The sequence below is a fragment of the Rhinolophus sinicus genome, linkage group LG15, assembly GCF_036562045.2.
Source record: "Rhinolophus sinicus isolate RSC01 linkage group LG15, ASM3656204v1, whole genome shotgun sequence".
Classification (NCBI taxonomy): Eukaryota; Metazoa; Chordata; class Mammalia; order Chiroptera; family Rhinolophidae; genus Rhinolophus; species Rhinolophus sinicus.
This window is the reverse complement of record NC_133764.1, coordinates 44,803,425-44,818,782: the sequence shown is the minus strand read 5'-3', so window position 1 is coordinate 44,818,782 and position 15,358 is coordinate 44,803,425. Positions and strand designations below refer to the sequence as shown.

The following is a 15,358-nucleotide window of genomic DNA, read 5'->3' as shown; positions in this document are numbered from 1 at the left end:
AGGCTAAGGTTATTATCCACATTCTGCAGATTAGGATGTGATAAGGTTTCAGAACTGACCCAAGGACACACCGTTATGGAGTGGCAGTGTCAATGTTTGAACCCTAATAATGTAGCTTCAAAAGATGCTCCTTAAAATGTCACTGAAAAGAATAACAACGACTAACAATATAGAGGACGCCAGATACTCTTCTAAGTATTTTACATTTATTAACTCATTTAAATCATCACACACACCCAGCTGTCACCCTTTTTATTAGTACAGAAATGTTAATACAGAGAAATAAAGGGGATAATATAACAAACAGCCATGTACTTACTATTCTCTCTAACACTTGTTACTATTTGTCTTGTTAATAGCCATTCCAACAGGTGCAAGGTGGTAGCTCATTGTGGTTTTGATTTGCATTTCCCCAATAGCTAATGAAGTTGAGCATCTTTCCATATATCTGTTGGCCAGCTACCTGTCTTCTTGGGAAAAGTGTCTGTTCAGGTCCTCTGCCCATTTTAAAATTGGATTTTTTTTTGTTATTGATTGTATGAGTTCTTTATGTATTTTGGATATTAGCCCCTTATTGGAGGTATAATTTGCAAATATCTTCTTCCATTGAGTCAGTTGCCTTTTTGTTTTGTTGATGGTTTCGTTTGCTTTCTTTGAAGCTTTTTAGTTTGATATAGTACCATTCATTTTTGCTTTCACTTGCCTTGTCTTTGGGAGCAAGTTAAAAAAAACACACAAAAAACCTTCTGAGACCAAGGTCCATAAGTTGAATATCTATGTTTTCTTCTATGTATTTTATTCTTTGAATTAGCATAGACTTTGTGTCAATCACTTTTTTAAGGAAAAATAGAGTTCCATAAAAAAGGTGGCTAGTTTAGCTCACAACTTAAACAAGTGCTTTTCCTAAAGATAACCACTGTCCTTTGGTGAGCAACAGAAATACTTTGTCTATTTCTTATTTCATGTACTCAAGAGTTGAGATTTAATCAAACTAACCATCTTTATTGCTTCATCAAGACATTCTTAAGTGAAACTGGCTTTTGTTTTGTCTTGTTTTTCCTGTCAGTGCATGCGGTGAAGAATGCAATGACTACTAGTTCCGTTGGGTGCTACAGCAGCTCTACCCACCATTGTTCTTGCACCATCATTGTAAATGCAGTGAAAAAGACAAACTATGACTTAGGGTTTGATTCTGCAGGCCCCCCTGGAAGAGTTTAGAGCCCCACCCCCAGGAGTCTGTGGGCCACACTTTGAGAACCACAGTTCTAGTTCATTTGTATGTTCAAACATTTTAATGTTCGAACAGCTAGGCCTTATTCTAGGCTCTAGGGACACAGAGGGAAACAAGACAAGGCCTTGCATTCTTGTGTGGAGACAGACAATAAACATGTACACACATAAATAAACAAGAAATTTTCAGATGGTAGTGCCATAAAGTGAAAGAATATCATTGGGGATGGAAATGAGACTAGGTAGGTCAGGGAAGACCTTTCTGAGGTAACATTTGAGTGGAGACCTAGTTGATGATAAGGAGACAGTCTGATAGTGTCCTTGTTAAAATGCAGTACTCAAGAGTGCAAGGGATGTAGTGTGCCTCCTCTCTGGGGCTGCAGGTCACACTTGACTAAAAAGGTATGAATACACTGGGTTGGAAAAAATTGAAAACCTGTGTTCTCATTCCTCTTTCTGTCAAGCTAATCTCCAAATTCCTTATCTGAAAAATGAGGATGGCAATAGCTGCCCAGCCCACCTCCCACCCGGCCCACGTCCCACCCGGCCTACCTCCCAGCCGGCCTACCTCCCATCCCAGTCAGAGTGGAGTTCAGATGACCTAAGGATGCATTGTAAAGTTCTTTATACATTGTAAATATGAGTGTTGCTTACTCAGTCAGGCTCAGCTACCTTTATCTGTGAAAACTCCCCCCTCCTTTTTCATGGGAAGCTTAGTTGAGTCAGATCTTCCATTCCAAATAGGGATTCTTTTTCTTTTTTTTTCAAATTGGGGAGTAATGGGGAATAGTGTGTTTCTCCAGGGCCCATCAACTTCAAGTCATTGTCCTTTAATCCAGTTGCAGAGGGTGCAGCTCACTGGCCCATGTGGGAATTGAACCGGCAACCCTGTTGTTCAGAGCTCATGGTTTAACCAACTGAGCCATCCAGCCTCCCCCAAATAAGAATTCATGATTTGGGGAGAATAAGATAAAGGACCTGACATCGATCCTTGTTTGTGAAAACATCTTGTTGCTTTCCAAAGGTAATCTGAGTTTATTGAAATCTTTTAAAATTTTGCCTCCTAAATCAATATACTTGAATTGCTAACAAGCCTGTATTCTTTGTTTTTATCCCAGTTGTAGAATAAAATGCCAAGCCCTGCACAGGAAGCTAAAAGACTCCCCATCCCCCCCACACACACCTCCCTCCCCATTGCTATGGGGCTTATTCTTCATTGTTTCACCAACTTCACATCATTATATGAGCCATGTCATATCTCCAGCTTGCTACCTGGTGGTGTCTGATGTACTGGTATGGCTGCATTGCAAACAAGGTCTCCTGAAGATTGCTCCCCCACGGGGTCCTCTTAGATTGAGAAATGCTCACGGTTATATTAAGATACGCTATTTATTTTGTTTTCAGAGTGTTTCACTCGCTCCATTTTGCAGAGAGCAAACGGAAGAAAGTGCAGTCACGTAGGAACTAAAAACTGAAATATTGACTTTTAACTCATTTTTCAGCAGTTCAGTCCAAGGAAAGTGGAGAGCAGGGAGGGAGGAAATGGGATGAAGTGGGGAGAAGCCCATCCCCCACACCTGGCGCCCAGCAGCCTAAAGAGCGGTAGGCTGGCTCTGCAGGATTAACCCTCTGGACCTGGATACAGGGAAGCTCGGGGGTTGCCAGGAGGGGAAATAAGAAGCGGCTGCTTTTGGTGGCAGCTGCCACAGAGCGTTTCCTCGGCCGGAGAGCAAGTGGCGTTTGGTCCAGAGTTGGTTAAGATGACCCACGCGAGGCTCAGGTTTAGCCCTAAAGGTGTCCCCCGCCTGTTCCATGTGGCTAGCATTCTAGGTGGGAAGAGGCAGGTGGCCCTCAGGTCCCTGCAGGGTGGGGGGATGCGCGGCAAGGGGGGGGGGGACTAGGGGAGGCTGGGAGATGCTGGGGTGGGGCCCCACCACAGGGAAATCCTTAGCTTTGGACCCTTCTGGTCAAAAGCTGAGTGAGCAAGGAGGCAGATGCGACGTCACCCTAGGTGACTCAGGAGGGCACAGAGGTCACAAGGTGCCGACGCTTCTCCAGCCCTCTCAGCCTTGTTCCAGGAGAGAAGGGCACGGTCCCCAGGGCTCCTGCCTGTGCAGTGAGCGACGGTCGAGCGGTTCCAACCGCATCAGCCCGCAGGCTCCGTGAACTGGGCCGGCGCCTCCGCTCCTCGGGCGGCCGACAGGGGTCAGTGTTTCGCCGCAGGTGAGCAGGCAGCAGCCCGCTGCTGAATCTGATTCCGCAGGTCTGTCGGGACTTGTTCACCATTATCTGGGTTCTCGCCCAGTTGAGACCCACATCTGTCTTGGTTTCCCCCAGGCTGCCCCTCCCAAGCAACGATGCCTGCACCCCTTCAGAAGCATACATCACTCCACGGATGATTACTTCTTAGCCTCATGCCACACAGCGGTGCCAAATTAGAAAGAGAACGTGGCTTGGAGTCAGGTTTGGGTTCGGTTCCTGCTCTGCCGATTACCAGCTGTGTGACCTCGGGCACATCACTTCACCTCTCTATGTCAAGTTTCTCATCTTCAAAAATGAGCTAATGACAATAAGAATAGCTGTTATGCCATGTGACAAAGATTTATTTGCCGTATGCTGTGTATATTATCATTTCAGGGCTTCACATAAGGAAACTGGCCCTGAGAGATGGTTAGCTGCAGGAAGTAGCAGAGCTGGCATCTGAACCCAGGTCTGGCCCTTTCCACCATGTCACCCTGCTTTGCAGGGCTGTAGTGAGAATTAAACTGTGGAATTTTTATTATTATTCTCTCCTGACAACTTGGCTTAGAGCCTGGTAAGTGTTCTCTCCTGCTAAGAGGGAAAGTAGGGGAAGGTATTTTTCAATTGTTAGAAATGTCCCCTGTGAAGGGACTTGTGAAACCAGCCCACTAGAATACAAGCTCCAGACGGGTAAGGATGTCGTCTGTCTTACTCACTGCTCTAAGTCTGTTAATCAGCATAGTTGCTGATGCATAGTATATGCACAATAAATATGAAAGAATATATAAATGTATTTATTCCAAGACAGATCCTAACACGGAGCCATTTTTCATACCAACCATTCAATTACCAGACAAGTGACACTAATTACTAACTGTAATGACCATTGTCTAATTTAAAGGTATTATTGGATCTCCTGAAATACTTACCCCTGTCCTATTAGCTAAGTCATAGGATTTAATAACAATCAAATTAATATTATATGTTCACAAGATAAATGAAGTAAAGCAGCTTAATGACTTGTTTTTGTGACTTATGACATTGAGAAGAAGGTGTGAGGAAATGACAAGTGTAATTAAACAGAAATCTCTGAGAAAATGCTGTGGGCATGTGGCTCTGAATGTCCCAGGAATGGTCTCCCATGTGGCCCCAGAGCTTCCAACACCCTCAGCCTCATCTCCATCCTCACCCTGCTTCAATAGTCCATTTGTCCTTGTCCAAAGCATTTTCAGGACCTTGATGCTTGCAGTGCTGGTCAGGCTCTTAGGCCAAAAATACCAAATCCTAGACAGATGTGTGAGCATTGACCAATAGGAGGCAACAAGAGGAGGGCTGAGGAAAGGCAGCCTTCAGTTCAAAACCAGGCATAGGCTCTAGAGGGAAATTGGAAAATAAAACAGGTTGTCTATACTGACTCTCTCCCTGAAAGTCCATTTTTAAAAAGCAACAACACAGAATAATCAAAATCCATGGGAATTTTTCTTTTTTTGGGGTGGGGTGGGGGGCAATGGCTCAATAGAAAGAACAAAGACCTGGAATTTGAGTCTTGAATCAGCCAACTTCTTGGCTTAGTTTCTCACAGCTTGTTTTTTTCAACTGGGCAGTACTCTCTCCTAGTTTTCTTCCTATTTTTCTGAACATTCCTTTTATTTCAGTTGTGATCTTCTTCTGTTGCTCTCTCCTTAACTTTTGGCAGATTCCATCCTCAGGCTTCCATTTTCCTCCCCCTACACCCTCTCCTTGGAAAGTGTCGTTAGAAAATCTCACCCATTTATGGATCTAACTGTTACCTATATGGGGTGATTCCCAGATTTATCACCAGTCTTGTCTTTGATATTCAAAAAACTTAAAAAAAGAAAAAAGAACTTTGGGTCAGACCTCCTTCCTTGACCAATCAACTGTAGCTGGGCGTGCAGAGTCTGTATGAACATGTAGTATCTGCCATTAGAATCACAGAGATGGAGCAGGGGAAGGAGAACTCACCAGAAGAACTCTAGAGTGGAGTGCTGGACAGACCAACACTTAGACCTCCCAGTAGAGGACATTCCTATTTGGATGCCCCCACAGGTATTTTACCATCTTTCCCCGAGATCACCATCTTTTGATTTATGAGACGTGCGTATATCATTTATGAAACGTGTCTATCACAGGCCATGCCCTGCCTTGAGCATTATGCTTTATAAGTAGGGAGTTGTGTGTAGTTTCCTTCAATGTGCCATGTGATTTGTTTCTCATCTCTCTGCCTTTGCCTATGGTGGAAACTCCCTGTGTTCATTTCCCCGGGCTGAAGTGACAAAGTATCACAAACTGGGTGGCTTAAAACAACAGAAATTTATTCTCTTGCAGTCCTAGAAGCTAAAAGTCGGAAATCAAGGTGTTAGTGGGACCATGATCCTTCCAAAACCTCCAGAAGAGGGTCCTTCCTTGCCTCTTTCAGCTTCTGGTGGCCCCAAGCATTCCTTGGCTTGTGCAGCGTATCTCCAGTCACTGTCTCTGTCTTCACATGGCTGTCTTACCCCTGCGTCTGTGTGTCTCTCTATCTTCACATGATGTTCACCCTGTGTATCTGTCACTGTGTCCAAATTTCTCTCTTCTTAAAAGGCTACCAATGATACTGGATTAAGGGCCTATCTTTCTCCAGTATGACCTCATCTTAATCACATCCACAAGGACGCTGTTTCCAAATCAGATCATATTGTGAGGCACTGAAGATTAGGACTTCAATATATCTTTTGTTTAGGGTGACACAATGACACAATTCAACCTATAACATACCCTTTTCCATTTTTTTACCTGACCAACTCCTCTTCAACCTTCATACTTCAGCTGGGGCATTATCTTTTCAAGGACATGTTCCCTGAAGCCCTCAGGTGGGCCTGTGTTCTTCCACAGCAGCTATATCAGCCTAGCACATTTTACTGGAATTATCTATATATGAATGATTTCCTGTACTTAAACTAGAACCCCTTTGAGGGTAGAGACTATGTCTTCCATCTTTAACATGCCCAGCATGTGTCTCTTACATTAATTAGTTCAAGGCTAAGTGGGCTGGAGACTAAAAAGTACAGGGACTTGAAGAAGAATAGAAGTTTATTTCTCCCCCACCTGGCAGTCCTGAGTTGAGCAGTCCAGGGTTCTGCCCTCACGTGGCCATGTATCTGAGAACTCTGGTTCCTTCCATATTGTTGCTTTGCCAATATGAGGACTTTTTCCTGGAAAGACATAAGCCCAATATCTTCAAGTTCAGACCCAAAGTGGCCCTCCTTAATTCTGCCCACATTGTATTGGTGAGAATTTAGTGATTTTCGTCATGCATGGCCACACTTAGTTGAAAGGGAGTCCGGAAATGAATCTTCAGTTGAGCAGCCATGAATTACTCTACAATTCTATTATAGTTCCACAACCCCTCATCTGCAAGTTCTGAAAAATCAAAAGCTTTTTCTGAAGTTTGGCCCAAACTCATATGGTGGCAAAATCTGACTTGAAATAACATGAGGAATTTACAGAAGCATCTATAGAGACTAGTGATAGCCCTGTTAAATCCTTTTAGAACAAATATCAATGTGTTTTATTGCAGAAGTGTCAATATATTTTAAGCTCTGCTTGCCCAGGCCCCACTGAGGGATTGATAAGCTGCAGTGTATGTAGCATATTACCTTTCTGAAACAGAACAATTCTGAATTTTAAAACTCATCCACAGTGGTGAACTTAGACCCAGGCAAGAGGACCCCTACCCTTTGAAAGTCCTTGCTCTGTCCCTTTTTCAGGTGGCCCTTTCCCATCAGGTGAGGAGTCTGTGAGACAAAAGGATAGTCTCACCCAAAGCCTGGGCATACCTCCCATCTAGGCTGTGTCCCAGGTCCCTGGGACACTGGAATTTGCTATCCAAATGGCCCAACGCCTGCACAGACCTCTTTTCTGACTCTAAAGCTGGTGCAGAACTCTCTTCCGGGAAGAAGAGAATGCTACTAATATATTCACTCTTAAGTCTAAGACGTGACCAAAGGACTGCTATTTGCAGCAGGTGTGGGTGGAGGCTGATTGCGCACAGATGTCCACACACATGCTCACGAGGTCCCTCAAGGTGGTGGCTTGTTCTGAATCTTAGGGGGAAAGCATTCAATCTTTTACCATTAGGTAGAAAGTCAGTTGGTTTTTACCAAGTTGAGGATATACCCTTCTATTCCTACTTTTTTTTTTTTAGAGGTTTTTTTCTTTATTAAATGGGTGTTGAATTTTGTCAAGTGCATTTTCTGCATCAGTTGGAAAGATCATGTGGTTTTACTTCTTTTCACTGTTAATGTGGTGGATTACATTGATTGATTTGTGAATATTCAATTAGCCTTGTATCCCTGAAATAGACTCCACTTGGTCATAGTGCATATTTTGTTTTATATTTTGCTGAATTCTATCTGCTAGTATTTTGTTAAAGATTTATGCATTTATATTCATTAGAGATTTTGATCTGTAGCTGTGAGTGTGTGTGTGTGTGTGTGTGTGTGTGTGTGTGTGTGTGTGTTAGGCACTGTCCATCTGGTTTTGGCATCAGGGTAATATTAGCTTCATAAAATGAATTGTTAAATATTCTTTCTCTTTTCTTTTTTGGAAGGTATTGTACAGAATTCAATTCTTCTTTAAATGTTTGGTAGAATTCTCCAGTAAAACCATCTAGGCCTGGAAATGGGGAGTGGGGAACAGTTTTCATTATAAATTCAATTTCCTTTATAGTTATAGGACTATTCAAATGCTCTCTTTCATACTGGATGAGTTGCAGTAGTTTGTTGTTTGAGGAACTGGTCTATTTCACTAAAGCTGCCAAATTTATGTGTGTAGAGTTGTTCACAGTATATTAGTTTCCTGTGGCTGCTGTAACAAATTACCACAATTTAGTGGTTTCAAACAACAGAAATTTATTCTCTCACAGTTCTAGAGGCCAGAAATTCACAACCAGTATCAGTGGACCAAAATCAAGGTGTTAGCAAGACCACACTCCCTCCAGAGACTTGCTTTTTCCATTCCTCGCCTTTCCCATCTTCTGGTGGTAGCCAGTATTCTTTGGCTTGTGGCCACATCACTTAAACCTCTCCTTCCATGGTCACATTGCCTTCTCCTCTATCAAATCTCCCTCTGCCTCTCGCTTACAAGGACACTTGTGATTGTACTTAGGGCCTACCAGGATAACCTCATCTCAAAATCCTTGCTTAATCACATCTGCAAAGACCTTCTTCCCAAATATTTACAGGTTCCAGGGATTAGGACCTAATATCTTTGGAGGCCATTATTCAGCCTATTACATATCTTGAGCTTTTTGAGCCCTGCCATCGTCTTTACCTTTCTTCCAGGAAACCAATGCCATGAATCTTTTTGTCTAGTCCCACCAATCTCTTGTTCATTTTTTTAAAAATTCTATTTTCTCTCTGCTTTTCAGATTGGATAATTTTTATTATTCTATCTTTAAGTTCACTGGTTTTCTCCTCTGTCCCCTGCATTCTACTATCTAGCCCATTTGCTGAGTTTTTTATTTTGGTTGTGTGTGTGTGTGTGTGTGTGTGTGTGTGTGTTTGGTTATAAAATTCCATTTAGTTCTTCTTTATATTTCTTTTCTGAGACTTTCTATTTCTTTGCTTAAACTTCTATTTTTTCATTCATTTCATGTGTGTTCTTAATTCTTCACTGAAGCATTTTTATGATGACTACTTTAAAATCTTTATCAGATAATTCTAACATCTCTATCATCTCAGTGTTGGTATTTATTTTTCTTTTGATCAGTTTGAGATATTCCTGGTTCTTGGTATGATGACTCATTTTTAATTGACACCTAAACATTTTCAAAATATATTATGAGACTCTGGATTTATATAACCTTCTGTCTTAGCTGGTTGTCACTGCCACTGCTCTGATAGGGGAATGGGGGTGGGCACCACTATTTACTTCCAGGTAGAGATAAAAGCCCAGGTTTTCCTCCTTTGATACCCAAATTCTATGTGCTAATATTTTATTAAAGATTTATGCATTTATATTCATTAGAGATTTTGATCCGTATCTGTGTGTGAGGGCGTGTGTGTGTGTGGAGGGATTATTCCCCATTACTATTGTGCACGGGTGAGAGTTCTGCCTCCGCTCCCCATGGTCTCCAGTGATATCACAGCGGGCATTTCCTTGTTATCACTGGGTAATAGTGAAAGTCCTGCTTCTCCACTAGGCCTCTGACAATATTCCAGTGGAGAGAGGAAAGGACACCTCATTCCAGGTGGGATTGAAGATCAGCCACCCCCCATGGTTTCCACTGACACTGTCACTGGCCTGCAGAAATGAAAATCCCAAATCCCTACATGGCCTTCTCTGATACCAGCCCAGTAGACAAGTGTGTGGGGGGGGCTTGTTACAGCCTCACCCTTGAAAGAGTGGAAGTCCAGGCTCCTCACTTGGCCTTTGCAGGCATGGATGGGGTCACTGGGTTTCCTGTGGTGTTTGGCGGGAGTAGAGTGGTCATTTTCTAAAAGTTTACTGTCTTTTTGAGCTGTCCCTTTCCTGGTCCTTTGGCTAGTGAGAGCAGGCTTTTAGTTGGGGCTTTTCATTATTATTATTATTATCATTATTATTATTATTTTGGTCTTCATCCATTGTCTTTCCTGGGGTGGTCTTCCAAGTCTGGAATACATGAAACAAAATGAAACCTGAGAGAACTCACCACCGTGTCGTGCATCAGTATAGAGGTCCAGCCCCCATCTGCCTTCTCTCAACCTTCAGAATCTTCTTACCATTGTCTTACAGATAATGTCCAGGGTCCTCAGCTGTACTTAGTGAGAGGAGCGGGGAAAAGTACAGCTCCTCCATCTTCTCAGGAGTGGAAATCTTTGCTTTCCTGTTTTTAAACAAGCCAAACTCAAGAGGGAGTAAGCAGAGAACAATTTTATTCTTTCTCACGACTGTCTCTTTTGATCTGATCTGTGGCCTCATTTTTCTTGTGGATGAAATCTCAGGCAGATCCATAGCTTTTTAAGTCATTTTCAGTGACTAAAAGATAAGGGTGTATATTCATCAATACTCTGAATTCTCATCCAATTTAATTTTTTCCCTCCCAAAGCCTAGGCCTAACTTAGGGCCCACCACCCATGGTGGAAAAGGGAATCTTAGCTTCTTTACTATTCCCCCTCCTTACTTTTTAAAAATATAAATTTTATTGGGGAATATTGGGGGACAGTATGTTTCTCCAGGGCCCATCAGCTCCAAGCTGCTGTGCTTCAATCTAGTTGTAGAGGGTGCAGTTCAGCTCCAAGTCCAGTTGCTGTTTTCAATCTTGGTTGCAGGGAGAGCAGTCCACCATCCCATTTGGGAACTGAACCGGCAACCTTATTGTTAAGAGCTCGTGCTCTAACCACCTGAGCCATCCAGCCGCCTCTCCTTCCCTCATTCTCTATGTTGCATCTGCCTCCACTGGTGTTGCAGTGAGAAAGAGCGAGGAAGGATAAGGGGCAGAAAAGCTCTTATGTGACGTATAGTTTTAATCAAGTGTTGGAGCCTCCTGGGTATGGCCAATGTCCAAAGGCTAACTCTTTCTAATGGGGCACTTTTATGGTTGTTTTAGAGCCCTCCCATGTATGGCTATTATTTAGAATCAGAATACTAACAATTAGGCAACTGTGCTTGTTGGGCCCTGAACCATCCAAGCCCAATTCTGCCTACATTTCTTTGCTCACGCTGTTCACTGGCTGAAATGCCTTCCCTTTCCTCCTCCATCCATGTCCTACCCTTTCTTCAAGGCTCACGTAGCCCCTCTTTCTGGAAGCCTCCAGTGATTATTCTAACTAGCTTCTTTTTGCAAGATCCTTCCACCGTTCATTGTCAACTCTTTCTTCATAAGGTCTGGTCTTGTCTCTGCAGTGGATTCTGTGCCCTTGGGTTAGAGTACAAAGCACAAGGCTTGGAATTGATAGTCTGGATTCAGACCCCAACTCTAGTACTAAATAGCTACATAACTTTGGGCAGTTTAGGTCACTTCTCTGAGCCTCAGTCTTCTCATCTGCAAAATGAAGAAAAGAATTACTGGTTGTTCTGAGGATTCTGAGGGAGATGAAGTAGGGAAGGAACTGAGCAGTCTCAGGCAAACTCTCACCTCTACAGGGCCATTCAGCGGGTCTCTAAGAAAATAAATAGATGTTGCCCATCAGAATATGACCTCCTCAGCATCATTTTGCTGGGCTCCGATCTCCCAGGGCCATTTGGACAGGGTCATCCTCTTCCCAGCCTGGCCCCTCCCAGACAGGGAGACGAATCATGCTGATGTGGCAGAACTGGAGATTTTGGCAGAAAGAGTTAATGATTGTGTTCTGCTTCAGCTCAGAGATGGCTGGAAAAGAGCTACTCCAAAGCCAAGACAAGCAGTTTCCTGGAAAAAAGAAAGCCTCGTTTCCTGGACTGGCTCCTCAGCTGGCTATTGAATGGGTAATAAAGCAGAGCTTATAAAAATCAAAGAACTTAGGCTTCATCACTGTCATGCTAGCCCAGCAGCAGTCAATCTGGGATGCCACTTGCTGATGGACAAAGGAGGGGATGCTCCAATACATATCTCGAGTGGTGGGACTGGGGAGAGGATGCGAATAATGTTCTCCAGAGATGCATCTGTGTTCCCAGATGTAAATAGAGGTCATGTATTTGCAGACTTCCCTAACCACACTCAGTTATCTGGATCTCTTGGACTCTATGTATTTTTCCTCTGTGAAGCCTTGAACAGTGTGAGTTATCTAGATGATGATGTTGTGTGTGTAACAGAGATCTTTTAAAGATGTGCAAGAGTTAAAGATGAATTTGTTTAAGGTCTTGTGGCAATCAAGTATGACCATAGGTTCCAAAATTTGAAAGGAAACTAAAATTATAGGTCCCAAACCAGATATTTTCCAGTGTCCAGATGTTCAGTGGCATGCAAACCAAATGTCTAGATTATGAGCTAGGGTGTTTTTCCCCCCCTTTTCTCAGTTTATATCCAGATGTTGGGTCTAACTGGTTAGAGGCCTGGAGCAGAGATAGAAAACTTTACCCAGGGTATCCGTTCCCCAGCCTCTCTGGTTCTTCATTCCTGCTTCCATTTCACTGCTCCCCACATCTTCCCCCAACTCCCCTTCAGGCTGTACCACAGCAAGTTAAGTTCACATCCAGAAACAATGCTGCCCTTGGCAGTTGGGTCTACCCAGGTGGGTCAGATATCTCTAAGGAAAATTTGTGTTGCTCATTCATAGCCATTCCTTCCTCAGAGTAGAGAGTAGAGTACCTCCCCAGCAGACATCAAAGGAGAGCAAGGTCAGGCCAGGAAGTGTAGCAGGAGTTTCCAGTGGAGAGGGATATTAGAGGAGATATGTGCAGAACCACACTGTATTTTTTAAAACCACACTGTAAGTAAATCCAGGGGTGTTGAGAGCACAGAAGAGGGAGGAGATTAAATGCATCCTGACAACTCCGGGTAGAGGGGGAATCTGAGATGAATCTTGAAAAATTGATAGGATTCTGAATCCACACAGTTGGGGAAGGTCCATAAGGTCAACAATCTAGAGGTGGGAAAGTTCTGGCACATGGAAGGAAGTGAAAACTAGAAGCTTGGCCGGGTGGAAGAGGATATGGAAGGAGAGGGAATGTGTGCCTAGGAAGCGCAGAGACTGTATGGTCAGCAACCTGGGTTCAAGCCCTGGCTCTACCCCCTATTAGCTAGTAGGTTCTTCATCTGTAAAATGGGGATAAAAATTATTACCTCCCAGCATTGTGAGAAGGATTACATGAAGCAATATTAGTGAAAATTCTGTAAACAATTAAGAACTATGCAGTGTGAATTGTTAAGGCTACAAATGTGCATAGGCATTTAACCTTACATGGCCTTGGGGAGCATAATGTAGAGTTTAGGCTTAGAGAAGAGAACGCGGAAGAGTTTGGGATAAAGACATGACTTATAGGATTGAGAAGAGGGGGGAGCAGTGGTATGATAAGCATTTCATTAAGTGCTGTAGGATAGTATTAAAATCTTATCTCTCAGTTATCAATGAAAGGCAACCACATGTCAAATAAACTTTTGCTTTATTACAAAACTGATTTACAGTTTTACTTTCGAAAGTGGTTTCAGTTGTGTGATATATAATTGTACGATGGTGCCCTTGGGATGTACTGATTTATCCACTCCTCACTGATTTATTCATTCAATCAGCGTTTATCCAGAACGTACAAAGAGTTAGGATTTGTGACCCTGAGGTCAAGTTATCAAGGTATGCTCCGAGGGCTGAGTGAAGAGTTCCACAACCGCTCAGCTGTAGTCTAGGTCTCCCTGGAACATCATGGCAGAGCCTGAGAGAAGCTGTCCTGTTCCTTGAATCTCAAGATCAATAATGTCCACATGTTTCTCAGACTTCTAGCTCCCTGTAGTTGGAAGGAATCAACCATGGCAGTGCTGAGAATCACACGAGTCAGGCTGAGAGGGGGAAGTGATGACATCAACAGTCTGGACGATAGGATTAGCCCAGAGAAGCCCAGTGCAGGAAATTCTTTTGCAGGTAATTGGGACTTGATGGTGTATAATTACCTGGTTCAGTTATCCCTTTGGAGGTTCAAGGAGAGGGGGGGAAATGCCTCATTCCCACTTGCCTCTCTCCCCAGATTCTGCTGCAGCTTTCCAGTTTCCTGCTTTTACAGAGGATGTGAATTGAGGTATAAGCTGCAGGGCAAACCTCATCAGCCTGTTTACTGAACCAAGGTGGCAGAGATGGCCCACCTCAGCCCACCCACTAGAAAACCCTTGGCAACTTGGAGGCAGATTTCTTAGCCCAGAGTCACACTTTCACCCAAGAGCAGTGACCAAAATGATTCTGGGCCATGAAACATTCAGAGTAAAAATAGTATATGGGGCATGTTGAGATGCTTCCAAGGAAACCTTCTCAGGAACAAATAAAATGTTTTTATTGGGAAAGGGCTTGCATTGATCATCCAAATTATCTCTGAAATGAAACACTGATCAATCTCCAGTTACTCACACTTGGGTTAAAGGAGATGCTCCACTGGAGGAACCCTTGTTGCTTTGCACGTGAATGGGGGACTCCTTCATTTTAGAGCCATGGCTTACTGTCCAGGAAATCTGCATTAGGAAAGGAGACAGCTGATTTTTCAGGCCCGAGGCCCAGGAAAGTGTTCTGCCTACAAGGCCAAGTAAGCCTCATCTTGGGACATGCTGGAAAGGAGGCGACTCTGGTTTTAATTGTCACCTACACACACAGTCCACTAAGGTCCCTGACACCAATTTTTCAGGTTTCCCATGCCTCAGCCCACATGCCACCAAACAACCAAATGAGAAATTCAATTAAGCAAAACAACATCATTTTCCTACAGCCCACTGAGATGTTAAAACAACTGGAAAATTTGAAACGAGTTCATTTTGTTTAATCTGAATATTTTCATCAAGGGGAGAGGAGACTGAGGAAAATAAACTTGAGTCTTCATGTGGAGTGTCAGGGACATAGTGTGTGCCCCCCAAATTGCTGGAGGGACAAAACTTTCTAGGGAAGTTTTTTGTCAGTGACATAAACCATGAATGTGCATGAAATCAGCTACATATATTCTGAAACATCTGATATTCTATGGCAACTATGTAAAATTCATATTGGTTGTTAAGATAGAAATCTAAACTCAGAAAACTGAATATTTTGCTATGATGCAGCTGAAAAATGACCCTTCAATCCCACCTCTTGGGGTGATCCTGCCACCATTATGCCTAAGTAATCAGTTCCCCAAACCCCATGTCCCTACTCCAAGCATATTATATGAGATACCTATTGACAGGCCAGACTGTAAAGTAATTGTGCTTGGTTTAATTGTACTTGGCTAATTCTTGACCTGACTACTCTGACCATTTCCT

The 15,358-nt window shown here is 43.2% G+C and overlaps 1 protein-coding gene across 1 annotated transcript in view; it reads right to left on the bottom strand.

Moving 5' to 3' along the window:
• LOC141568787 (uncharacterized) overlaps positions 1–3,516 on the bottom strand; it is a 28,803-nt gene extending 25,287 nt beyond the window's left edge. Inside the window, exon 1 of the mRNA XM_074319372.1 lies at positions 3,373–3,516. Coding sequence (XP_074175473.1) covers positions 3,373–3,516 — 144 coding nt within the window. The remainder of the gene's footprint in view (positions 1–3,372) is intronic.
• Between the last annotated feature and the right edge of the window lie 11,842 nt (positions 3,517–15,358).